Source organism: Macaca mulatta, chromosome 9, assembly GCF_049350105.2.
Source record: "Macaca mulatta isolate MMU2019108-1 chromosome 9, T2T-MMU8v2.0, whole genome shotgun sequence".
In the NCBI taxonomy this organism is placed as follows: Eukaryota; Metazoa; Chordata; class Mammalia; order Primates; family Cercopithecidae; genus Macaca; species Macaca mulatta.
The window spans coordinates 72,559,945-72,587,693 of record NC_133414.1 but is presented as its reverse complement, the minus strand read 5'-3'; the positions used below and the strand labels follow the sequence as shown (position 1 = coordinate 72,587,693).

The window sequence follows — 27,749 nt, the reverse complement described above, 5'->3', positions numbered from 1 at the left end:
AAGCAGATCAGGCCGGGCACAGTGGCTCATGTCTGTAATCCCAGCACTTTGGGAAGCCAAGGCGAGTGGATCACCTGAAGCCAAGAGTTCAAGACCAGCCTGGCCAACATGGAAATCTCGTTTCTACTAAAAATACAAAAATTAGCCAGGCGTGGTGGTGGACACCTGTAATCCCAGCTACGTGGGAGGCTGAAGCAGGAGAATTACTTGAACCCAGAAGGCGGAAGTTGCAGTGAGCCGAGATTGCACCACCACACTCCAGCTTGGTTGACAGAGTGAGACTCCATCTCAAAATAATAATAATAATAATAATGAAGTAAAATAAAATAAAGCAGGTCATTACCTTCCAAAATAAAATTATCAACATTCTCATAAAATTTAAATAAGAATCAGAGTTTCATAATAAAAAAATTAAAATATCCAAGACACAATAAAAAATTACTTGCCATAGGAGTAACCCAGGAAAATCTCAACTTGCATGGAAAAAGACAATCAGCAGATGCCAACGCCTAGATGACACAGATGTTGGAATATCTGACAAAAACCTTAAAGCAACCACTATTTCCTGATAACTAAGAAAGAACACATTTGTAAAGAAGTAAAAGACAGGATGCATAATTTAAAATTCAAAATTTTAAAAATCAAATGGAAATACTACAATTAAAAAATACAATAACAAAAAAATACAATAACTGAAACACTCACTGAATGGGCTCAACAACAGAGCAAAGATGATGGAGGGAAGAGTCAATGAACTTGAAGCTAGATCAATATAAATTGTGTAATTTCAACAACAGAGAGAAAAAAGTATTGAGAAGTTTCACACAGAGCCTTAGGGTCCTCTGATACATTAGAAAAAGATTTAGCATCTGCGTCATAGGAATCCTAGAAGGAAAGCAGAAAGAATATGGTGCAGAAAAAAAAAAAAAAATTGAGGAAATAATAAGTGAAAACTTCTCAAACTTCCCCAGAGACAAACCTAGCAGTTGAAGAATTTCAATGAACTCCAACAGGATAAACCCAAAAGGATAATGCCTAGACACACTGTAATCAAACAACAGGAAACTAAAGACAAACAGAAAATCTAGAAAGCAATGGGAGAAAAATGACTTATTACTTATAGGTAACAACAATTCAAATGACTATGGATTTCTCATCAGAAACAATGGAGGCAAGAAGAAAATAGAACAACGCTTTTAAAATGTTGAACCCCGAATTCTATATCCACCAAAATGTCCCTAAGTAATGAAAGTGAAATAAAGATATTTTCAGATGACAGAAAACAGTGTTTGTTGCCAGAGCATGTCTCTGAAGGAACTGCTAACATAAATTGGACAAACAGAACAGGAATTATAACAAAATGAAGGAAACAAAGAGAAAACAACAACATTAATAATATTAGAATAATATAAGAGACTGTACTTCTCTTGAACTCTTTAAAATAGATAGATAAAAGCAAAAAAATTATAACGTTGATATAGTTTACAACAGCTATAATACATAATACAACTATAACATAAAATGAGGAGGGTAAAGAAACCTATAGCTTGGTAAGGGTTCTACATTTCACTTAAAGAGGCAAATCATTGAATCCAAGTAGACTTAAAAAGTTAAGTATGTACATTACAATCCCATGAGAAATCAATTTTTTAAAAACTATATAAAGAAGTATAATAAGAAACACCACAGACAAAATAAAATTCTGAAAATGTTCAAAATAATTCAAAAGAAGAAAGAAGAGAGTTCAAAGGTTTTGAAAAATTAGTCTAATTTTCAAAACTAAAACAGAGGAAACAAACAGAAAGCAAATAAAATATTAGGCCCAAATCCAAACATATAAATAATAATATTATAGATAAATTATCTAATATGACCAATCAAGAAAGAGACATTCAAAGAATTGATTTTTTAAAAATCACCCAACTATAAACTGTCTATAAGAAGATCACTTTAGTTTTAAAGATAGGGTTGGTTCAAACAAAAGAGAATGAGAAAAGATATACTGTTTTGCATGAAAACACCAATCAAAAAAGAAAGCTTGAGTGATTATATTAATATCAGATAAAGTAGACTTCAGAACAAAGAAAATTACAAGGATATAGGGATAATATATAATGACAAAAAGGTCAATTCACCAAGAAAACATAACAATCTAAAGTATATGCACTTAACAGACTTTCAAACACACACCAAGCAAAACCTGAAGGAACTAAAACAGACAAATCCACAGTTATAACTGGAGACTTCAGCATCCTTCTCGTAGTAAGAGGCAGAACTAGTAGACAGGAAATCAGCAAGGGTATAGAAGAAATGAACAACACCATTAGCCGACTGGTACTAATTGACATTTATAGAACACTCTGCCCAACACCAGCAGAATATACATTCTTTTTAAGCTCACCTGGAACATTCACCAAGACAGATTACATTCTGAGCCATAAAATGCACCTTAACAAATTTAAAAGAATTGAAATCATGCCAAGTAGGTTCTTAACCATAATGGAATCAGACTACAAATCAATAATAGAAAGATAAGAGGAGTATCCAAATACTTGGAAATTAGGCAACACACTTCTAAATAATTCATGGATCACAGAAGTTTCATGTGAAATTAGAAAATATTGCTAACTGAACAAAAATGAAAACACAACATATCAAAATTTGTGGAATGCAGCTAAAGCAGGGCCCAGAAAGAAATATATAGTATGAAATGTTTACACCAAAAAAGAAGAGTTTCAAATCCAAAATCTAAGCTTCATCTTAAGAAGAAACTAGAGAAGAGGAGCAAAGTAAATCTAAAGCAAGCAGAGAGGAAACAAACAAACAAAAAATACAGGAAATAATAAAACCAAAGCCAATTCTTTAACAAAGATCAGCAAACTTTATATCTAGTAAGAGCAACAAATAAGAGAGAAGACATAAATTACAAAATCAAGAATGAAAGAGTGGTTATCACTGCCCACATTAAAAGGACAATAATGGGATACTATGAATAGCTCTACACACAGAAATTGAAAAACTCAGATACATTAGACCAATTTTTCAAAACTTTTGAACTGTTACAACTCACCCAAGATTAACTATGTAACCTGAATAGTCCTGTAACCACTGAAGACATTGAATCTATATTTAAAAACTTTCAGAAAAAAAAAAAAATCTAGGCCTAAACCTAGTATTGTTTCACTGGCAAATACTACTAAATATTTAAAGAAAAAAAAATCACCAATTCTACACGAATTCTCCCAGAAAATAGAAGGAAGGGAAAGATTTCCCAACTCATTTTATAAAACCAGCGTTACCTGACACTAAAATCAAAGACAGTCTAAGAAATCTATAAACTAATATACACCAAAAAACATAAACACATACACACAAATTCTTCATAAAAGTATTAACAAATCAAATCTACCTATATATAAAAAATAATCACACTAACTAGGGTTTCTCCCAGGAATGTATGGTGGCTGGTTCAATAGTGTACAATCAATCAATGTAATTTACCATATTAACAGTTTAAAGAAGAAAAACTACATGATCCTATACATTGATGCAGGAAAAGCATTTAGCAAAATTCAACATCCATTCATGATTGAAAAAAATAAAACTCTCACCAAAATAGAAATAGGAAGGAACTTCCTCAAGCTCAAAAGAAGGGTATCTATAAAACATCTATAGCTCATATCATATTTAATGGTGAAAGAAATGAATGTTTTCCCTTGAAGACTGGTGACAAAGAAAAGATGTCTACTCCCACTCCCTCTATTCAATATTCTGCAAGAAGTGCTAGCCAGTACAATATGATTGCCAGATGCAAGGTCAATACAGAAAAATAATGTATACTTCTACATACCACCAATGAACAATTGGAACCCAATTTTTTTAAGATGTCATTTATAATAGCTCCAAAAATGTAAAACTTACATATAAATCTAAAAAAACATGTACAGGATCCTGATGCTGAAAACTATAAAACACTGGGTAAAGCAAGTTAAAGTTGACCTAAATAGATGAAGAGACCATATTGATGGATTGGAAGATACGACATAGTAAAAATGACAGTGCTCCCCCAAATTGGTCTATAGGTTTAATACAACTCCAATCAAAACACCAGGAGGAATTTTTTTTAGATATAGGCAAGCTGATTTTAAAGTATATATGGAAAGACAAGGACGCTAGAATAGCCAAAGCAATTTTGAGAAAGAATACATTTGCAGGATTCAAACTTTGTAATGCCCGTTTCAAGGAACAGAAGATTGTATGTAGACCTTGAAGCTCAATGGAGTTTGCCATATTCGAAACTGAAGTTGTTTGGTACTGGTATCTCCTTTCGTCCTTCCATATTCTCCCTTTTGGAATGGTACTGTCTATAGCCGTTATCCTATGGCTGTCCTGCCATTGCATTTGGTGTGCAGAGTACTTGTTTTCTAGTTTCACAGATCCAAAAATGGAGAAGAATTTTGTCCCAGGATTGATCACACCCAAAGTCTCACCTATAACTGATTAGATGATGACATTGGGACATGTGAGTTGATGATCTTCAGCTCTGATTTTGAACTTGAATTGTTTTGCAGGGTTGAGACTTTTGGAGATGGGAGAATGAGGTGGATGTATTTTGCATGTGGGATGAATGTAGATTTTTGCAGAAGTGATTAATGATCTTGTGATAGGAAGGTTATCTGAGTGGGCTCTAAATGTAATCTCTACTGTCTTTTTAAAGGAGGTTTGGTTAAAGAACAAGAAATAGGAGATGTGACATTGGAAGCACAATGTTGGAGTGATGCAATGACAGGGATATGAGCCAAGGAATGTGGTCAGCCTCCAGAAGCTAGAAAATGTAAGGACACAGATTCTCCTCTAGAGCCCCCAGAAGAAACCAGCCCCGCCACCATGTTGACTCTAACTCCACTGAAACTCAGTTTCCAAGTTTTGGCCTCCAGAAAAGGAAGGAAAAAAAGCTTGTGATATTTACAGCAACTAGGTTTGTAGTAATTTATGCAGTAGCCATATGAAACTAATATATAGAGTTTCATTTATCTTGGGTAGATATCTAGGAGTGGTATTTCTGAGTCATATGATAACCCAATGTTTAACCTTTTAAGAAAAACTCCAAATATTTCAACTTCAAAACTTCTTTCCAGGAAAGAAAGTTTAAGTTAAGAGAATGAAAACAGAAGCTACAGATCGGGGCAAATATTTACAAATTGTATATCCAACAAGATATCCAAAATATATAAGGAATTCTTAAACAGTAAAAAACGAAAACAAAGAAACGACTCCATTAAAGTGGACCCAGCACTTCACCAAAAAGCATATACAGATGACAAATAACCACTGGGAAGGTGTTCAACATTGGTAGGGAAATACTTGTGAAAACCACAATGAGATACCACTGCCCACCTACTAGACTGTTTAAAATAAAAAGTACTAAAAATGCCAAGTGGTGGTAAGGATGCAGAACTACAGAAACTCCTGCATTGCCTGCTAATGGGAATGATAAATGGTACAGCCCTTCTGGAAAACACTTTGGCAGTTTCTTTTAAAACTAAATATAAACTTACCCTATAATCCAGCAATCCTAATTCGAGATACTTACCCTAGAGAAATTAAAACTTATATCCACACAGACTTCCATGTAAATGTTTATATCAACTGTATTCATGATTGCCCCAACTGGAGGAAACCTAAATGGTGTCCAATGGATGAATGGATAAACAAACTGGTACCTCCATATAAGATGCCATACTATTCAGCAACAGAAAGGACTAAATACTGATACATGCAACAACCTGGATGGATGTCACAGGGACTATGCTAAATGAAAAAAGCCAGTCTCAAAAGGTTACATGCTCCATGATGCCTTCACATGACAGACTTGAAAACACAAAACTGTAATGACAGAGAATAGATCAGTGGTTGCCAGGGCATAGGAGTGACAGGAGGGTGTGACTCTACAACATGACAGCATGAGGGAATTTGGGGGTATGGAAACTATCCTGTATCCTGATTGTGGTGGTGGTTGCATGACTACACATACACAAAATCAACTTTACTGTATGTTACTTTAAAAAATAAAATGAAAGAGATGTCTGGAAAACTATAATCGTTTCTGAATCTTATTGGGACCATGTACTTCAGCATTTTCCCATAATGCAAATGGATTACTCTGCTAATAACCTTGAGGACATCAATCCAAAGCCCCAACACCTCCACTCGAATTGCTTGAGTTACTTGAATATTTTGGTTATGATCAGAAGGCGTCTGTAAATATTAGGCTTAACTATATTTTTTTCTCCAGATATTTTTCTTTCCTCCTTTTATTAGCACTAGCTAACCCGTCCGGATCTCACTACCACTTTACAGACACATTTCACACATGGGAAGTCTATCGTACTGCACTCTAACCTACTGCTTCCTTCTTTCAAATGGTTGAGACTAAACTTTATAGCTTTCTTACATCTCCCTCAACAAATCAGTCATCATCTCCCTTCCGTATTCAGTTACGTCCCTTCACTTGAGCAATACATCCTCCCACTACAAGGCATTATGGTCTAGGCAAGACAGCACTTGCCTGGGTCTTTTCCAGACTAAGCCACCACTAAGGGAATGGGGCAGACATATGTATATCCTACCTTGGAAAATAGCTTAATTTTTTATAGTTTTTCATGATTGAGGGGAAACCTAGGATAAGCTCGTTTTACGAATGTTGCAAAGTAGTTTCTATTCTTAGACGCTATTGATTTGAATATAAAACAAAGCAGTGTTTACATGCAAGACATTTCTCTTGGAGAAGCAATGTGTAACAGTGGGGAAAGCGCTGAGCTGAGAATCCAATGATGTTGTAGAGTTCTGGCCCTAGCTCTACCACTCCCCAACCAGCCGTGCAACCAGAAGTCATCTTCTGATTTCCTCTTCCCAAAGAGCTATGGTAATGGGTCCTGTGGCTTACTATTCTACAGCTGAAGAAAGGTCAGAGGCACTAGGTTCTTTGCATTTGGCATGTTTTCCATATGATATTCAACAAAATCCTTGTGTATCTGGTCAAATAAAGAATTTAAGTGAAAATGTGTCTCTCGGCCAGGCACAGTGGCTTATGCCTGTAATCCCAGCACTTTGGGAGGCTGAGGCGGGCATATCACTTGAGGTCAGGAGTTTGAGACCAGCCTGGGTAATATGGTGAAACCCTGCTTCTACTAAAAATACAAAAATTAGCTGGGCGTGGGGGCTCGTGCCTGCAGTCCCAACTACTTGAGGGGCTGAGGCAGGAGAATCACTTGAACCTGGGGTCTGCGGGGACTGCGTTGCAGGGGGAGAGGTGGGCGGAGGTTGCAGTGAGCCAAGACTACACCACCGCACTCCAGCCTGGGTGAGAGAGCGAAATCTCTGTCTCAAAAAAAAAAAAAAAGTATATCATGTAAACCAAAAAGTGCTGTGCAAACATAAAGTACTACTATAATTCCAAAGCTCTTAACAGAACACCCATTGCATCAAATTGATGGTGGTTCCTTGTTTTGCAGCCCCTAGATGTGTAGAATAGTTGCCTCAAAGTTCCAAATTCTTCATCATTGTTCTGGACATAGATTCATACTTAGTATCACCTTAGGACAACGATAACCAACAGACTTAAGGAAATCTGAGATTTTATTCCTTATGGCTTACATAGGATTTTGCGATTTTCATGTAACAATCACTAACAGTAGATGGCACTCAAAAAACCAAAGTGAAAAAGTTGAAAGAGTGGGGAGGTAGAGTAGACCCAGCCGGTGGATGCCCAGGTGGACTCAGGAATGCGTGCAATTAATTAAAGGCCAATTATCTCTGAAAGAGCTCAGACTGATGCTTGGCCAGAGGCTTGTTCAAGAAGATGGCCCTTATTTCACATCAGTGACAATATCCTGCCAGCTGAGAAGGGCCAGGGTGAGTGTCAGCTTCTACTGGATTTTCGCATTAAGTCCTGACCATTGCTGCTTCTTGGGCTCCATCCTCGCTGGGCACCGGGCTTTGCGTGTATGTTATGTAATCTTTCTGTGCTGCCTTTCTCTTTGTTCAGTCCATGCCAAGACCCAAATAAAAGAATCCATATGTGATTACAGCTATAAAACCAAAAGGAAAATATTAGATGAAAATATAACATTTTGGGGTTTCTAAGTTTGCTTTACCTTTAATGCTAGGCAGACAGTTTACACAAATCATTTTGCTGCAAAGTAAAGAATAATGAGTTAAATGTGTTCCCTGTCACCATCAATCATGTACGTTTGCCTTTGATTCACCAAACATATAAGACACATGAAATGACTTTCTAATCATGTTAGGTGGAAGGCGGGAGAAGGGGAGAAGATGGGGAAAGGAGTTTCTACTTCTTTTATTTTATTCAGAAGTTCCATTGACATTTTCTGGCAATCTTCTAACTTGCTGTATGGGCTTCTTTTTGCTAATAATGTTTGCCTTGAGAATTTGTAAAGGTCTGAGAACTCTTTAATTCAATGTTCTAGAAATTACCAGGGCCATAGGGGAAATGAATCCCTGTTAATAGCTCATGGATTACTTCTCTCTTTATTGGAAATGGTTTTCACAGAAATTACTCTACTTTCAGGTGGGCATTAGTGGGCTTGGTCAGACTGAGTGGCATTGTGGGAGCCAGCATCCTCCCACATGGAAGCCTCTGATCTAATGGGATCTAAGTAGGGTGAAAAACGGGTACACAATGACATTGACCCAAACGGGATACTAGGGTTTAGCAAATTCGTTTCAATCCATGGGTGTTTATTTTGATTTGTGAACTTAAACAACACACTGACTGGATTTTCTGGCAGTCAAAGTGGTTTATAACCAAATCTAACCAGCCTCCGCACAATCCTCGCCAAGGATTATGGAGCTTTGCATTTCACGTTTCTACGTTGAATCCAAGCTCTTTACTTTGGCAAGGGAATCACATACAGTAGCAAAGAAAGAAGTTTTCCGCACCAAAATCACACCAAATTACAAGTCCCTGCTGGTCCTGGTCCCACCCGGCTGTCTGTAATACAGGCTGGCCAGGCTAGGCTGAGGCCAACTGATGCATTCATTTATTCCACAAACATGTATTGAGTACCTATTATGAGTCAGGCGCTGTTCTAGGCACTAAGGATTCAGCAAGTAGCCCCATCTTCACAGTGCTCACATTGTCCCAGGGAAAAGAGGCAATAAACACCAAATAGTGCCACAGGAAAAAACAAAGACAAGGGAGTAAATAAGGATGTGGATGTATGGCGTGTGGAGGGGGAGGGTGTGCAAATTCCTAAAATGCAATTCTGTTTTTTCCACATGGAAACTTTATCCACCCGTGAAGCTGAGAATAGCTATATACTTCCTAGAGAATATGAAGTAGGGCTAGAGACCCTCACAAGCCCCAGAGAACTTGTATGAGCTTAGTTACTTTCTTCTTGATTTTCCTGTATTTGCCAGGGAAGTTGTTGAATCATAAAGTATCCCTCTATAAGAGATATACCATATTCATAGATTGGATAACTCAGTATTGTGGTGGTGTCATTTCTCCCACGAGAATCCAGAAACAGACCCCATCATGTAGTATCACCAGACTTATTTTAAAAAAAACAGGGGGTTCTGGGATATTTATAATGTACTGTTTCTAATCCAGGTCCTTGTTACATGAGCACTGAGGGTATAAGTATTTAACAGGTTGTACATTTATTATATGCCACTTTTATTATACTTCAATTAAAAATTCAATTTTAATCCCTTTTAAAAATGCAGTTCTAATGTCTTAGATGAAAGACTCAACTGAGAAATTAATATTAAGCAAAGACAAGAAGAGTTGGACAGAGGGGAGCCAAGCAGTTGCTCAGGGGAGGAATATCCAGCCAGAGGGAAAAACAAGTAAAAATCCCTAGACCAGCTCAAGGGAGTGTGGCTAACATGAGAAGCCGGAGAACACTTAGGACTTAGGCCAGTGAGGTCCCAGGTACCTGACTGCTTAGGACCTGCAGGCCATTGTAAGGACTTTATTCAGATGAGATGGGACCCTATGGAGAGACTTAGGCAGAAGAGTGACAGGATCTGATTCATGCTTGAGAAGGTTGTTCTCGATGCTTTGTTGAAAATAGATTGGAGGTGGGGTGGTAAGGGCAGAGCAGATAGACCAGTTAGGAGGCTGGTGTAATATTCTAGGAGAGACATGATGGTGGTTTGGAGCTAGTAGTAAGGTGGTGAGAAGTGCTCCAATTCTGGGAATATTTTGAAACTTGAACCAAGAGGATTTCCTGCTGTATTGAATGTGGTGTTTGAGGGCAAATAAATAAATTTTTAAAAATTAGTCAAGGGTGACTCCAGAATTTTTAGTTTCAGCCATGGGAGGGATGGCATCGCCAATAGTAAAATGAGCGAAGAACAGGTTTGTGGACAAAGAAAAGGAATTCGATTGTGGATATGGTAAGTCTGAGAGGAGATGGGGTATTCAAATATAGATGTTGAGCAGCAGTCGAATCAGTGATGCCAGGTTCAGGGGAGAGGTTCTTTATGGAAATACAAATATGGAAGTCATCTACGTATCTAAAAGCAATGAGAATAATTGAGATTACCAAAGAAGTGAGTATAATTGTATTGGGAGCTACTCTTCACTAGTGAGGAATATGTGCAGAAGTCTGCTGTCACAGTGCCATCTGTGGTTAGGGTGACATTGTCCATGGGTAATGGAGTAAGCAACATCTTGCATCTCCCTATCTAATTTCCACCATGTGAGTTTACTTTACAAGACAAACTCTCTACTCTGGTACCACCAGTTATTCTTTCCTAAGCAGAGAGTCACCTCAATCTCATCCTTATCCGTTGCAATCCTGGCCCCATTTCAGAGACCTTGTCAAGTCCAACCCTGCCACGCAAGGTTGAGTTCTGCTTCTGGTATGCCTCCTTCAACCTGGTTAGCAGAGCTTACACCCACTAGACAATAAGAATTGCTTGCTGTGATGATTAATGTTAATTTGACTGGGTCATGATGTACCTAGATATTTGGTTGAACATTATTCTGGGTGTGTCTGTTAGGGTGGAGGGTGTTTCTGCATGAGATTAACATTTGAATTTGTGGACTGAGTAAAGCAAATTGGCACCCCCACACCCTCAACCCACCCCATGTGGGTATCTAACCCACTGAAGGCCTGAATAGAATAAAAAGGAGGAGTAAGGGAGAATCTGCTCCCTCTGCCGGATGGTCAGTCTTAAGCTGGGACATCAGTCTCCTCCTGCCTTCAGATCTAGACTGAAACTTATGCCATTGACTTTACTGGTTCTCAGATTTTCAGACTCAGACAGAGACTACACCATTATCTTTCCTGGGTCTCCAGTTTATAGAGCTTGGGATTTCCCAGCCACCATAACCATGTGGGCCAATTCCTTATAATCAACATCTCTCTCTTTCTCTCACACATGTGCATGCGAGTGCATGCACGTGCGCGCGCGCGCACACACACACACACACACACACACACACACACACACTGTTGCTGTTTCTGTAGGGAACCCTAATATACTTACTTTCTCCCAGAAGGACCTACCTAAGTCATCCCCAGCTCTTCAGACCCACTTAGTTTAGACTCCAATTAGTCTCACCTCCTCAATACAGCAGTGTGTAATGCCAATCCCTTCTTGGGAGCCTAGTTCATTCACTACCCTGACTCAGCCCAGCCTAGGGTACCTGTTATGATGCAGTGGCCTCTGCCTTTATAGAGCTTGGCAGAGAGAAAGGTAAAGAAGATGCACAGAATGGAGCTATGCAAACATGTGCCCACACATCCAAGTCAGAACAGAAGCTTTCTGAAGCATACCAGAGCCTCCTAGCCATAAGGATGCTGATGGGATTAGCGCATTGTCTGGAATAGGGTAGGTGCACAGGGCATTTCTATTGCATCAATAGTTCACATACAATGAACTATAGAAAGCTAAGATTTGTGCTAAGATAATGGCACTAGCTAAAATTTTCTCTTATTGTTTCTCACATTTCCTTTCAGTATACTCAAGGGCAAACCTGGAACCAGTTTGCTTGGGGTTGAACACCTGAGTTTGTCAATTCCAAACTATACGTCCTCGTGCAGGTTGTTGAACTTCTTTTAACCTATAGTGCCTGCCACTGTAAAAGAAGGATAATAATAGTGACAAGTTTGGGTAGGGTCATTGTGAGAATTAAATGTGACATTGCAGCTAAAGCACTTAATACGGGATTTAGCACATGGGAATCAGTATTTTTTAGCTATTATTAAAAGTCCTTGATTTATATTTTTAGCTCCTAAACCAGACTAATTCTATACATACATATGTACAAGCACACATATACACATAAACATAACCGAGACTAAAAATATTTAAATGATTCCCTTGGCTATGGTTAGTGCTAGGACAAAAACTTTGTGTGTCCAGCCATATCCACTTCAGCCAAGATACAATCTGAATAGCATGCGTCTGATTTCTCTAGTGCTTTCTCATTCAAAAACAGAAAACATGATAGAGGAGCATGTGTTGTTATCGATATTAAGTAACATTTCACCCGCAAATTCCAAATCTTGTGGCGTAGGGGAAAAAAAAAAAAAAACACAAGAAATACATAACATATTTTCTTCATTCTCAAAACTGATTTATTCAACAAAGAAATAATCATGGAGAGCATACCGTGCTCTAGGTTTTGTGTGTGTGTGTGTGTGTGTGTGTGTATGTGTATAAAATGATAGATTAACAGAGTTAAAATAGTTGGCAATTGTGAGAATAATTTAAATGTGCTAAATTGGAAGTCTCAATGTAGATGGAAAAACAATTTTAAGAGTTAATCACCCTCTAAACACACACACACTCACACACATACAGACGTACAATTTGTCATGTGCAAAGACAGCTAATCCTAGTAAGAATAATAGCACAATTCATAAAGATGGCAGGCCAAGCCCCAACTTGAAACCTCATATGCTGAAGAGAAGCTCAGTATGCATAGTAAGACTCAAAAACAAAAACAAACAAACAAAAAATCAGTGAATCTTAAATTACATCCAAGTGAGGAAGCCAAGTAGAGAGTAAGTGTGGCCACTTATTCAGTGCTGAGGCAGATAGGTTAAGTAAGTTCATTGCCTGGGTCTTTACAGAAGACAGCAGGGAGATTCCTGACAGGCTAGGAGTAAGAGATCAGACAGTGGCAAATGAACAGGATGTTCCAGGGCTGGCTGATAATGTCAATGCAGATAATTCACAGGCATCAGGACGTTCGTGTGAACTCCTTAAAGGAACTCAGGGGTTCAAACAAGATCCTACTGCACAAAATGCTTAACCTGTCCTTAACAGCAGCTGCTGAGCTGGAGGACCCCTGGATTGCCAGCTTGAATCTCTTTCCTAAATGTATTAGATATAAAATCGGCATAGATTTGTTAAATCCTAGCACACCAGAAGCTGTAGAGGGCATGCCTTGAAGTTTAAGTGGAGTAAATTAAGGACAAAGAGCCAGAAAAAAAAATGTTAACAGTAGTTAGCAAACTTAAGAAATTCATTACTCCCAAAGATATAGGGTAAAAATATAAAAAGATTCCTAAAAACTTTAGATCAATTCAGAGATATATCCGCACAGGAGTGAGGTTTTCAGGGACAATGACTTGGGGTGCTAGGGTAGGTATCTTTGAGTGTGACATTGATGGGGAGATAAAGAAGCATTGCCCCATATTTCTTGGTACCTCCAGGCTGGGCCTCTTTTGTAATTCCTGTATACCAGTAGTCCCTCTTTCTTTTTCTTTTTTTCTTTTTTGTTTGTTTGTTTGTTTGTTTGTTTGTTTGTTTGTTTTGAGATGGAGTCTTCTTGCTCTGTCGCCCAGGCTGGAGTGCAGTGGCACAATCTCGGTTCACTGCAACCTCCACCTTCTCGGTTCAAGTGATTTCCCTGCTTCAGCCTCCTGAGTAGCTGGGACTACAGGCATGCACAACCATGCCCAGCTAATTTTTGTATTTTTAGCAAAGAAGGGGTTTCACCATGTTGGCCTGGCTGGTCTTGAACTCCTGACCTTAGGTGATCCACCTGCCTCAGCCTCCCAAAGTGCTGAGATTACAGGCGTGAGCCAACATGCCTGGCCAGTAGTCCCTCTTCCTTTTATTAAACGTATCACCCCCACTTTCAGTCTTGGCATTTTGGTCTCATGCATGATAAAAAACCCAGTGGAAGTGGCTCATGCCTATATAATCCCAGCACTTTGGGAAGCTGAGGCAGGGGATTGCTTGAACTCAGGAGTTTGAGACCAAAATGGACTACATAGGGACACCTCTCTCTACAAAAAAAAATATTACATTAAAAAGCCCAGTGGATAGTCATTGTGCTTCTGCCTGTGCTGCATCTTTGCTGTTATAGTCTTGTTTCTCTTTTTTTAGCAGGGGTTCTGCAGCACCAAAAAATAGACACAACTGGCCTAGGGCAAGGGAGAGGGTGAGCTAACACTTTACCTTTGGCTTCCAGAAATGCTAAGTGTTCCCAAAGGATCAAGTGCTGCCAAAGCCTCATCCCTTCCCTGTCCATCCTAATAGGCCTGCTTGTCTCCATGGAAATATTGACGAATTCTCCGTCATAGGATACGGAGGTCATTGGAGAAGGAAGCAATTTCTGTAAACAATAATCCATTTGTAGATTTACTTTTCCATCCCAACAAAAATAAGTGAAGGCTTTGTGATCCCTGGAATGGGAGACAATACATAAGACATGCCAAGGAGAGTACCATTATGGTGTTCACCATGACCTAAAGGAGACAAAGATCTGGGATTTGGAGGTAAGTACACAAAGATAGCAATGTAGAATGGGGAGCACGTGAATAAGGCGTTTCTATTTTAAGTGAGAAAAACAGATGAAGGGAAGTCTTGTGATTTCCAGGTCATGTACCTTAGCAAATTCTAACACAAAGACCATCTCAGTGTCAAAAGGCCATATTCAGAGAGCTACTTCCAAACAGGCAGGAGTTGGTCCTATGCAGAAATAATGTGGTAACATAACCCCTGGAAGAAAATGTGTTTTCAGTTACACCAGGGCCAGGCTCAACCTTTCCCACAAGCTCTTCCTAAATAGGAACTTGGCAATGGGATTAGCTGAGCTGGAGGGGACGTCCTTGGCTTTAGAGGTGAGGCCCATCAGGGTCCAGAGGAAAGTTGGGCAGAGGTTTTCCCTGCTGCTAATAGCACTGAAGAATCAGCATCACATCCATTTTATTAATTTCCTTGACAGACAGCTCTAGTTACCATGCAGGCACCACAAAATCAAAACATACACATGTCAAGGGGCCCCATCTGTGGTGGGGCCCTGCCAAGGCCCATGTTACATCAACACGAGGAAGCAGAGCACAGCTCCACACACCACGTGCTTGGTCCCATGGGCCATGCCCTGGAAGAAAACCACCAGAGTTTGATTGAAAGAGCCAGAGAAGTTCTCTTGGTGACAGTCCTCTATCCTGAGTCTGGGCTTCTCACGTTGAACATAAGATCCCTGGGAGACACATGGCTACATCTGGCTTCAGGGTCTTGTCTCTAAACACAGCTATACAGACCTCCCTGCCACCTCCATTCAGTTTCACCCATACAGGACAAGAGCAGCCTGGATTAAAGAAGACACTTAAAGGAATGCAATGTCTTTATTTGTAAGCTGGATCTGAGCTTGGAGTTCTGTTGAGCTGAGACCTTTGGCTGCATAATGAGCATAGAAGGATTTTTTAAATCAAGGTATCCCTTGCTATTAGTGTTGCTAAAGTGATTGAAGGAGCTCCAAAGCAATTCGTTCTTTTATGTAGAGCAATGCTAACTATCAGTTGGCTACATAAAGCCGATTTGGCAGGTAAGGACCTAGAAAAACTCCTGCTCTAAATACTATCACTCACAGGTGCCCGTGATGAGCACTAACATATCTGTGTCCTCATGCTTCCCACACATCCCTCTTATTGCAACCTAGGCCATTTCCTCAACACCATCAAGGAACGTGGCAGTGGATTAGGCATCCACATGACAGCAAAAGGCAGGAGGTCTCACACCTTTGATTGCAGAGCTTCTGGCCTCCTTTATGGACCTCGTGCTGACTCATGGACTTCCTAAGGATGTAATTTTCCACCTTGCCAGCTATTAATTCTGCTCCTTACATAATAAGAGGAAGGATATTAGCCCAGATCCATAGCTAACTGCCTCCCATGCCGTATCAGAAAGGCCCAAGCTAGACCTGTCTTACACCCTGGTTTGTCACCTTGACTGCCTAATCTAAGAACAGTCTAAGGATGAGGACTGGAGTGACTGTCCTCCAGTCCTCATCCAAAGAGACTCCAGAAGCCTCTTTGGTAGGGGCTGGATGCTCAGTGCAAGGCCCTGAAATCACAATCCTAACCTGGCCCACCCTGGGAGGACAGAGTTGGTTTTTTTTCTCTTTGCCTACACTGGTGCAGCAGGTATGGCCACCTTGGGGACTTTGGAGTGGCTGCCCAGCCAGCCCCGACAAGGACATGAACACATCCAGACTGCCTCTCTCTCCATGCAAAGGGCACTGCTGCCGAGGACTCAGTACATTGTTTCGCTCTCCATTCAAACAACCGCGGCATGTCAGTCCTGCTGGCCTCCTTGATTGTGCAGAAATAAATAAATGAATTATGTTGTTGGGGTTTGGGCTTCAGCACAAACACATGGTCTGCATTTATCCACACAGTGAGAGGTCCACCAGCCACTTGATATAAAAGAGCAAAATGATAATGCTTTTCTTTAGGCGCTCTTTTGCCATATGGAATGTATATAAATCATATTTTTGTTTTAACAGCAGAGGCTTTGTTGATAGATAAACATGTGGTTTATCTAAAAAAAGAGGGGATTGTGCTTTGAACAATCATTTAATGGCCATGGATGTGCCAAATAAAAATAAAAACATAATTTTGAAAGAAGTTGGCTTCATGCCCAAATCCATAACAAGGAATTTCTCCTTAACCCAAGTGGTTAGAGCCCGTCGATCTGTTTTGAGTTTAAGCTGTGCTCTCTACTCAACCCCACGACAAATGGAATCCTGAGCTAATGTGCTCTAATAAGACGAGACGTTACCTTTATGAATGACCTCATGGAGAAGAGGTTGGCAAGCATGGTGGAGAGGCCTTGAGCCAGGCAGCTCTGGGCTATGAAGCCCAACTTCAGCTCTGCGAGGCAGATTGCGTCATCACCTTCTTTCCAATTCCAGCTCGGGATGTTTAGCAGATGGGCCTGGGGAAAGAAAAGCAGGTATGAGACCTCGCTCTGTTAAATGTTCGATTGTTCAACATTTCTTCTGGGAAATGCAGCATTGCCCGACCACTCAGGGCCATTCAGTCTTGCCCTTCTTTTCCCTTGCTGGGGTCTGATGTTTGCTGTTTTACGCAACTCTTCTGCTCATCACACTTCAGTCTCTCTGGACCGTTGCTTCTGCACGTACCAAGCCCAAGTCCTCCCCTGGGTTGGCCATTTAGCCAAATAGAGCCCAGAGGGAATTTCCTCTTGTGACAGACACATCAGCTGGGGTTACTAAGATGTCTAGCTAAATGGTTAGGTTGAGTCCTCAAATAGACTGTAAGAGTGCCAAATGCCTGTATATTTTCAGTTTCTTTTTTACCTGCCTTTCCAATACTCCAGATCGGTGACTCCCAGGCATCAGGAGCGGGCATCAGAATCACCTGCACAGTTTGTGAAAACACAGATTGTTGACCCCCCCGCTCCCACCGCCGGCATTTCTGATTCAGTAGATCTAGGGTAAGGCTGGAGAATTTGGCATTTCTCACAAGTTGGAGGTGGCGCTGATGCTGTTGATCTAGGGGCCACACTTTGAGAACCACTGGCCTAAAACATCAGGTGAATCACAATGTTGATGTTTCCAATCTTTTGCAAATAGACTGGTCCTATTCAACCCTTATGTCAGGCCCTGAGACAAGGACCCAGCGGCATGCTCATCCAATTATTTTTAAGTGGCATGAAGCAGAGAGTCATAGACATTGGATGAAAGAATCAAAGTAAGGTTCTCCAGAGTTGGAAAAATCGGCAAAAGACCAAATTAAAAAGATTTACAAGGCTTTCATGTCCAGTACAGCATTTAGGTTAAAAAAAATCAACTATATAAAATGAGAAGACCTAGCTTGGCAGCAGGCAGGAGAGAAATAAAAGAAAACAAAACACACAAAGCTAAATGTAAGTGTGTGGGTAACTAAAACCTCAAATTTTAGGCCAGCCATGTGACATTACAGAGAAAACCAGCATCTACTTGTCAGAAATGCTCTCCAGATCAAGGGAAATGAACATTTCATTCTGCTGCGAACTGGTCATACTAGTTCCAGAGTACTTGATCCAGTTTTCAGTCAGATTTAAAGAGGGAAAATGATCAACTGAATAACTTCCAGAGAAAAGTGACAAAGACAAGAGGAGGTAGTGTCTGGAAAAGATCTTTTGAGGAACAGTTAAGAGAGCCAGTAATATTTGGCCTGAAGAAGGCTCTCGTCCTCACAGAGACAGGATAATTACATCTGAATACTTCAGGTGCTGCTGTGTCCAAGATTAGGTTTGTACTGCTTTGTTCTAGAAGCCAGAATTAAGACTGACTGGTATATATTCCAAGAAAGCAGATTTTTGTCTTGTTTTATAAATGAACTTCCTAAGAATGTAATTTGTCTACCAAACGAAGAAGGTTACCTTAAAAAATGAAAGGTCTTTGTCCCTAAGACTCAGTAAGTATTTCTCCAAGTTACTATGGAAAGAACGTTTGCTCTGCACTAGGAGGTTGAATCAGACAGCCCTTCTAAGTCTCTGCTAATGCCAAGATTCTATGGCTTTGGAGTTGTTATTTCTCTGCACATCTCAGCAAACACAAGGAGCACCAAGGGAGTCTTCCCTTCACTTTCAGAACAATATACAATAGTTGAACTAGAAAGATGGAAGATTTCATTGTGGAAACAAAGAGTAAGTCCAAGGGTTCCACACTCTGCTTTCAAAAATGCCACTCTTGTGAAATTCCTTCTTGCAAAATCCACTTCTGTGACAATCTTGTGCATCCTAAGCCAAAAGTGGTTATTCCAGGGAGAGATGACTGTGCCCTCCCTGATGAGAGAATGGCTAAAATAGTCTCATAGAGGGGACACAGCAAATGGTAATTGCTGTCAAGCTATCAAGCTATCAAAGGACCTTCCCCACACTGCAGACTCAATTCCAACAACTAGCCCTACCCTTTATCCCTTCCTTTCTCTACTCTCCACTGGCTTCAGATGGCCACTTTCCCTTTTACTTCCTGGGCATTGTAGAGAACACATTGGTATAACTTGAGAAATACTGATTTGCAGTAACATCATCTGAGAACCTGAGAAGAATGAGGAGAAATTAAGTTTAAGTAATGAACAAGTCAAGCATTGTGTGTGAAAGGAGATTTTTTTGGTCGAAGCCCTAAAGAGACACCTCCGAACCTTCATGGCAACTTCAAACAAACAAGCCAAACCTTTCAAAGAAAGTCTCTCCTATCCGCATGTGCTACCTAGGGTATGAGGCTCAGGCATTTCATCCTTGGGTCCCCCATGGCGCTGTCTGGTTTGAACTCTGTAGGCATATTTTGAGCTTTCTTTCTCACTGTCCACCTTGACACTTGGCCATGTGATTACATAGAAAAGTTGAGTTCGTTCCTTATATCAGGGTTCTTTGCCCTCTTTTTTTGGGCATTATATTTTCTCCAATGCAGGGAAGGAGTGAGGGTGACCTGCTGAACGCTTGGAGGGAAATCTCTGTGCATGAAACAAAGAGAGGAGACTGACCCAGGAACATAAATCCTTTGTTTCTGGAAACTTCGTCCTTTTCCATTTAAAGTAATTTGAGTCTGATGAAAAATGCCAGTGTTAGTGCCCAGAAGTCTGGAGGCAAATCCTCTCTCCCTAACTTGGATAATATAAAGAGCAGATCTGGCAGATCTGGCTGCTCTTCATTTCTGCTACTTCACCACCCCTCCTTCATTCCATGGAGAAGGAACTGGAAACAGGCTGTCCTGGACAACCAGGAGAGATTAATTTCAGTCCCAGTTCCATCTCTCACTACATACAATTTGGGAAAGCCACCATGAGGAAGAAAGAAGTCCATGAAAGAGGAAACGATTTAATATGATTGCCCAAGTGTCAGGTGGACAGTGAGAAAGAAAGCTCAAAGAACTTGCCTCTATCTGTACTGGGCTCATGGGACTTGGTTTCCAGAGATACAGGCCTCTTTCACTAGAGTCTTTCAGAAAAATAAAAAATCCAATGACAGGTAAGTCATCAGGAGTGACACTTTTCCAAGAAGTTATAAACCAATCTTTCCTTGAAGAGCTTTGAGCCATTTACACTCAAATCAGAAGATGCCGGGCCAGCATGAAAAAGATGGCCAGCATGAAAGCGTTTCTCTCCAAGAATTCTAGTGATATTAAAAGATACAGTTTGGAGAGCATCAGCCCTTCTGTAATGCCTACTCTCAGGAACCACAGTTTGGCTCAACGGGCTGTGGCTCCATTTAAAGAGTTGGTGGCAGTAAGCTGTTCTGTCTCTCCGCTCACTGGCTGCAGAATGGTGGCCATGATTTGTGCCCAGGAGAGTTACGCTGTCTGCACAGAGCTTAGATGCCCTGCTCTGAAGTTACCCTGGGATGCTAAAATGCACAGATGGTCCAATGAGTACTAAAGAAGATAATGGATGTCAAAGCTCTTTTAAAACCATAAAATATGACCCAAATGTCTACAATTATGATGATGACAAACTCAGGGCCATTTTTACATGAAGAGAAAGTAGGCAGCTTCCCTACATCCCTGTAGGCCCTAGAACATTACTATTACTAGATCATAGGGGATTGAAATGCTTCATATATCAAGACTGTCCAATTCTGAAATCAGCTATCTCTTGGAATATGTTCATAGTGACATAACTTTACAGGCACATACCAGGTCCTTTCCTGAAAGCAAGTTGTAATGCATGGAGATCTCTAAGCATCTAGGATGAGTGCAGCAAAAAGTGCCAAGAAAGGCAGAAAAAAAAATGCTGAAAGGGAAGAGGAAGAAAATGTATTGAAAGAGTAGGAAGCATCTCAGGAAACAGAGCAAAACTGTGAAGCAGGGTAAAGAATGTCCATTTGCAATTCTTCAAGGAACGAAAGACAAAAAATGATGAGTGGACGTTTTGTTCTTTCTCTAGAAGAGAGGTATGAAAGAAAAACAACAACAAAATGTCCTGTGTCAAAGTCACTCTATTCCTTGTGTCCTTATTAATCATCCAAGGATCTGTAAGTGATTCTGCCCAACCCCAAAACTCAAATAATTTGGGATGGTAATAAACAAAATGTGTTTTAAGCAAATAATCATGAATTGGTTGATATCTTCCTCATTGTTTCTGAATAATCACAACACAGAGGTTTGCCAAAGACATTCAGGTTGCTATGATCATGTGATTACTGACCAGGGACTGTCTGGATCCTAGGCCAGTTGAGCTACTTTGAGTTGGACAAGAACCACAGAGCTAAAATCCTCCTTAATTTCTTGAAGATGCTGCATCAGCACTCATTGGAAAGAGAAAAAAAGGAACTGACAACCCCTTCTAAACATACAACATTAATTTTCCTATTCAATCTAAATTCAGTCAAAAATCTAAACAACAGCTTAAAGCACTCCCACACTAAATGAAATTTCAGATCACAAATGAAAGGAGAGCTCGTTGCTGCAGGAGCTGTCACCAGTCACAGCCTTGCTAATAAAATTCACCTCCACCTACAGGGGCTTCCATCAAAAACTTTTCCAGCTTGATGCCCGTGCGTTACCAATATCCTCACTTTATCTCTTCAGTGTCCTTGGGACACTGTTTTGCAGAGACGAATAGGCAAATGTGACCTTGGGTGCCCACCACCAAATCTGCTGGCTGGAGAACAACACCTTCTGCAAGGCAGCCACCTGCCGAGGGCTGGGCAGTGGCTGGCAGCAGTCAGCCGTTCTGGGTGGTGGGCCAGTCACCGACAGCAGGCTCCACTCAGTGACAGCCTCTGATGGGCCTCCACACAGCAAAATGGGCCAGCATTTGCCAGCAATTAAGAAATAACGGCATGGCGCTGGTGCATTTGGCAGAATGTGGTTTTCTCTGAATCACCTGACTGCCTATTTTGTAGAGAATATGGCCCATAAGAGGGGGTACGCTGTCACTCATAACCCAGCAGGGAGTTATTCTGTGCAGACAGGACACCTGGCTCCAGGTACTGTGCAGCCTCTGGTTTCTAGGCTTCATTAAGGACACAACTGGTACCGCATCAAATGGAGAAAGGTGCCACCTTCCCTCCCCTAAAGCTGTTTTTTTGGAAGTTCACTGACTGGACGAGAGAAGGAGCACTGCCTTTGAATGAGACACTGGACTCTGGTTTACTGAGAAGTAATCACAGGGAAACAGCATAGACTCTGACGTTTGTTTTCTTTCTAATCAATCCCCCATTGTCAGCTATAACACAAAGAAAATTCCTTTCTGTTTAATCTCTGGATAGCTTCCTATTTTTCTGATTCAACTCTGCAAATTCTCATCTGGACTCTGGAAATGTGTTCCACATTATACTCTTACAGAGCACATTACGCACTCACTAGTTCACCTGGTCTCAGACAGAGAAATCCTATCGCTCACTTGCCTGGAGCATTCTACACCTTGACTGCTAAATCCCCAAGGACACAAAATAGGGCTTCTCCTTCACTGATATTCCTGCTGGTATCAGGGAGAGTGCTAATCACACAGTAGGTGTTCAGTAAATATTTACTGAATAAATAAATGACTGCATCACATACAAATGAAAGTTGTTGCAACTTAAGTATGGATGGGATCTAAGAGTACATCAATAGTTCTGAAACTCGGGTTCCAATAGACACTTCCCGAATGAATGAATCAGTACGTGAAGGAGTATCCTTCCAGTGACCAAATGCAAACACGTTGTTTGGACTAAAGAAATGGGCCGGGCACAGTGGCTCATGCCTGTAATCCCAGCAGTTTGGGAGACCGAGGCGGGCGGATCACCTGAGGTCGGGAGTTCGAGACCATCCTGACCAACATGGAGACACTCCATCTCTACTAAAAGTACAAAATTAGCCGGGCATGGCGGTGCATGCCTGTAATCCCAGCTATATGGGAGGCAGAGGCAGGAGAATCACTTGAACCTGGGAGGTGAAGGTTGTGGTGAGCCGAGATCATGCCATTGCACTCCAGCCTGGGCAACAAGAGTGAGACTCCATCGAAAGAAAGAAAGAAAGAAAGAGAGAGAAAGAGAGAAAGAGAGAAAGAAAGAAAGAGAGAAGGGAGGGAGGGAGGGAGGGAGGGAAAGAAATGTCCCAGGAAGATTTTTAACAATCACACCTCTACCCAGGTCTTTGAGTTGTGCACATGTGAGCATGTGAGTGTGTGTGTGTGTGTGTGTGTGTGTGAGGCTGTATAATGAGGAATAAGAGGCTGGACCTGTGGATGTGTCTTCAGGCCTGGACCGGGCTCTTGTACTCCTACCTTGTTGTGATACTGCAGCATTTGAGTGATGATTCTTATCTTCGGATGGTAGTTCTTTATGGAGATTACTCTGAAAAAGAAAGAACCAACGCTGAGACAGGTCTGCCTTATGCATGGTGTCTGACCAAAACATCAATTTTATTATCTCCAAATGGGGTACCCATGGGACTGAGGTAGGAGGCAGGACTTGATTCCAGAGGCAGGGCTCAGATACCAGACAAAATTGAGGACTAGCTGAAACAGGGATGGGGCAGAAGCAACTTTCCACTGGACATGCCCAGCAGTGTGCCCTGTCAGTTTACCATTGCCATGGCAACACCCAGGAGCTTCCCTATATCCTCTAGGCCTTAGAACATTACTATTACTAGATCATAGGGGATTGAAATGCTTCATATTTCAAGCCCGTTGTCCAATTATGAAATCAACTATCTCTTGGAATATGTTCATAGTGATATCACTTTACAGGCATATACCAGGTCCTTTCCTGAAAACAAGTTGCAATGCATGGATGAATTCCAGTCCCAGTTCCATCTCTCACTACATACAATTTTGGGAGGCCACCATGAGGAACAAAGAAGGCCGTGAAAGAGGAAACCCTTAAATACGACTGCCTAAGTGTCAGGGTGGACAGAGAAAGACAGCTCAAATAACTTGCTTCTATCTGCACTGGGCTCATGGGACTTGCCTTTCATGGCAATGACCGAATGACCCAGAAGTTACTACCCCTTCCCTAGAAATTTTTGCATAAGCTGCCCCTTAATCTGCATGCAATTAAAAGTAGATATATATATATGACAGCAGAACTGCCCAGAGCTGCTACTCTATCGTGTAGCCCCCTCTGCAGGAGCAGTCACGGAGCTGTAATACTGCTGCTTTAATAAAGCTATTTCCTTCTGCCCTACCACCAGCTTGCCTTTGAATTCTTTCATGGGGGAAGCTAAAAACCTTCATGGGCTAAGCCCCAATTTGGGGCTCAACTATCCTGCATCAGGACCAGCAGCCAGGGCTATCCTGAGGGGTTGCAGACACTGAGCCAGGTGAAACAGTGTTCCCACCACCATACCTCTTGCTAGCATGAAAACAAAATCACAAAACAACTGCAGTCTGTGTCCAGGGCATGAAAAATTTGACGGCCCCCTGGAATACATTGGGGATGGGATGTATGCACGTGTGTGCTGGGGACTGGGGGGCCTGGAGCAGGGGATGCCAGCTTATTGCCTATGCAGACATCGAAAGCAAGCCCAAATCATGGGGCCTCAGAGGTTTGCAATCTCCCACACCCTAGGGACTAGCCCAGAATAATCTGCTGAGTCCAATTCTCCAAGTTAACAACTCGAGACAACAATGACAAATCAAACAAGCAGGATGACAAATGGTTCTAATTGTGACACACACTTGGCCACTGTCACAAAAAATGATTTCTAAGCAGGGCTCTTAGGATGAGATCAAGGACTCAGCCTTCCATAGCTAACAGAGAAAATGATGACTTAAACGCTGGTTAAAAATAAGTGCCAAGGCGTTGTGGGGGTCATGAGCTGGTGGAAAATTGTCTCCTACCTGCCCGCAGTCCAAACTCAATGTTAAGCATGGCCTGCAGCCACCCCAGCCCTCACATGTCCTCCCCACATCAATCATGGTGCTAAAGGGAGTGGCAGAGGGCAGATGAATGGAAACACCTGGGTTCCAGTCACAGCTATTGTACTAATGAACTGCGCGACTTTTAGGAAAACCCTGGGCTCTCTGTTCCTGTTTCCTCATCTGGACACTGGGAGCAACAGTACCTGCTTTATTTACTTCACAGGCTTGGTATGAGCAGCAAATGGGAGACCAGATGTGAAAATGCTTTGAAATCATTAAAAGTTCTCTCCACGTGTAAGTTATGGTTTTTGTCATTACCGAGTCTGTCAGAAGTGACATTGTACATTTCCTTCTGTGACAAGGAAGGCTAAAGAATGGAATTCCACAGAAAGGCCCACCTCCTAAGCCTAATCAGAAATGCAAGTGCATTTATTATGACGCCCCCACAAAATTCCCACCCAGCAGTGCTCCCCACTTCACCCCCTTTAGTGCAGAAATGGATAGAAAGCAGCCAGGGAGCAGCTTTAGCTGAAAAGCTGCAACTTATGAATTTAGGAAATGGATCACGCTAAAGCCTCTCCCAGCACAAATTCACCCTGGGTTTTTGCACTTGAAGGATTTCATTTTATTTTTGAAAAAGTGTTGTGTTGGCCCATGCTTATAACTCAAGGACTCTGAGCCTCTGTCAGCCCTGCCTTGCAGTTCACAGCTTCAGCCAGTTTTCTGCATTAGCTCATTTCAAATGGATCTTTGACATTTTAATTTCAAAGGAGGCAGATTGGTCTCATTAAACTGAGGAGGAAGGAGGATTATACAAATAAGAGAAAGACAAAGCCCATTTTTAACCCTGAACTTCCCACTTCTTTTTGCTGCCAGGGCCTCAGTTCTGGCTCTACTTAATTATGTTTCTGATACTACCTTTGACCAGTAATTTCTGTTTTTTCTTTCTTTTTTTTTTTTTTTTGAGACGGAGCCTCACTTGCTCTGTTGCCCAGGCTGTAGTGCAATGGCACAATCTCAGCTCACTGCAACCTCCGCCTCTCAGGTTCAAGCGACTCCCCTGCCTCAACCTCCTGAGTAACTGGGATTACAGGCACACGCTACCACACCCAGCTAAATTTTGTATTTTTAGTAGATAAGGGGTTTCACCGTGTTGGTTAGGCTGATCTTGAACTCCTGACCTTGTGATCTGCCCATCTTGGCCTCTCAAAGTGCTGGGATTACAGGCGTGAGCCACTGTGCCCGGCCCTTGACCAGTAATTTCTATGCCTCCTCATCCTGCCAGTCACCCTAGTACCCATGTGTCTTCATATTAACCCTACCACAGTTAGGGTTTAAATAAAATACTACAATTAAGTGAAACACCCATTTCAAAGCTATTACTCAGGTAGCCCCAAACATCTCTGTGGAGTCAAAACGTTAAGCTTCATCTTCTTTTGGTTTTCCATTTGGAATTTTGAACATAGTGAAGCCAGGTTCCTTAAAGGGTTACATTTTTTTTTTTAAATCATTTCCAATGACAGACAAAGGTGTCAAAAGTTGAAAATCCTTCTTACTTTAAAGAAAGGAACAAGTGACACATCCAAGCCTGATTCTGGTGTAGCCACTCTGCAGCTGTAACTGATTTGGGAATGGGCCCAGGTGTGATGCCAGAATCTGTTCCACCCTCTCTCCGCAGCCTGGCAAGCCCAATGCTTAGAAGAGTTCACGCATCAACTTCCTTAAAATGACCTCACTAACCATATTGCCAAAGAAAAGTGAGTGGCAAGAGAAGATGGTGCCAAATGTTGCCTGCCAGACACAAGGACCAGATGCTTAGGGGGGGACTGGCTCCTCTGAGATGCACTGGAGGAATTCCCCCACCTCACTGAGGGGGAAGCTCCTGTCACTTGGGGCCACTGATGGAAAGCAAAGACAAAGGGGATGCAAACATTGTCAGGACATAAAGGTAACTTCCTGACCTTCAACCTCAGGTAAGTTCCCAGGAGGCAGTAAACCAAGCCGCAGGGAGAGGGGACACCTTTGGCCCAAAAGATGGCTGTTCGTAGTTAGGTAAAAGTTCCTGGGAGTGCAGTGGGACCGAAATCCCACTGAATTTAGCTCATCTCTCCAGAAGCTTCCCTTTATCATTTCCTCTCAGCCCTCTTAACTCTTCTGCAATTTATTCTAGAGAAAAGACAAATTCCAAAGGGCCTCTAACTACCTGGAGCAAAATGCCTTGTGACTATTGGGTTTATGCAAGGAACAAAAACTGAACAATTGCTTTTTTCTGAATTAGGAAAAGAATAAGGTATTGGAGTTGGGGCCGAGATTAGCAGTTGACAGGTCTAACCCATGTGCAGAAAAAGCACTGGGCAGTGTTTCCCAGTGTGACCTCCCCTAGAAGATGTTCTGCAAAAAAAAAAAAAAAAAAAAAAGGAGGGCAGGGCAGGGCCACGGTGGCACACTCCTGTAATCCCAGAGTTTTGGGATGCCCAGGTGGGAGGATCACTTGAGGTTAGGAGTACATCGAGATCAAGATCAGCCTGGGCAACATCGCAAGACCCTGTCCCTGCTTAAAAAAAAAAAAAAAAAATCTAAAAATTGGCCGTGTGTGGTGGCACATTCCTATAGCCTCAGCTACTTGGGAGGCTGAGGTGAGAGGATCCTTTGGGCTCAGGAGTTCAAGGTTACAGT

General features: G+C 41.5%; 1 protein-coding gene across 12 annotated transcripts in view; it reads right to left on the bottom strand.

Moving 5' to 3' along the window:
* KCNMA1 (potassium calcium-activated channel subfamily M alpha 1) overlaps window positions 1-27,749 on the bottom strand; it is a 755,994-nt gene that overhangs the window by 175,565 nt on the left and 552,680 nt on the right. For 11 of the 12 annotated variants that reach the window (XM_015147202.3, XM_015147203.3, XM_077944845.1 and 8 more), the window contains 2 exon segments: window positions 23,496-23,565; window positions 17,059-17,214 (listed from right to left, as the gene is read on the bottom strand). In XM_015147202.3, the coding sequence (XP_015002688.1) occupies window positions 17,059-17,214; window positions 23,496-23,565 (226 nt within the window). 12 annotated transcript variants of the gene reach the window in all.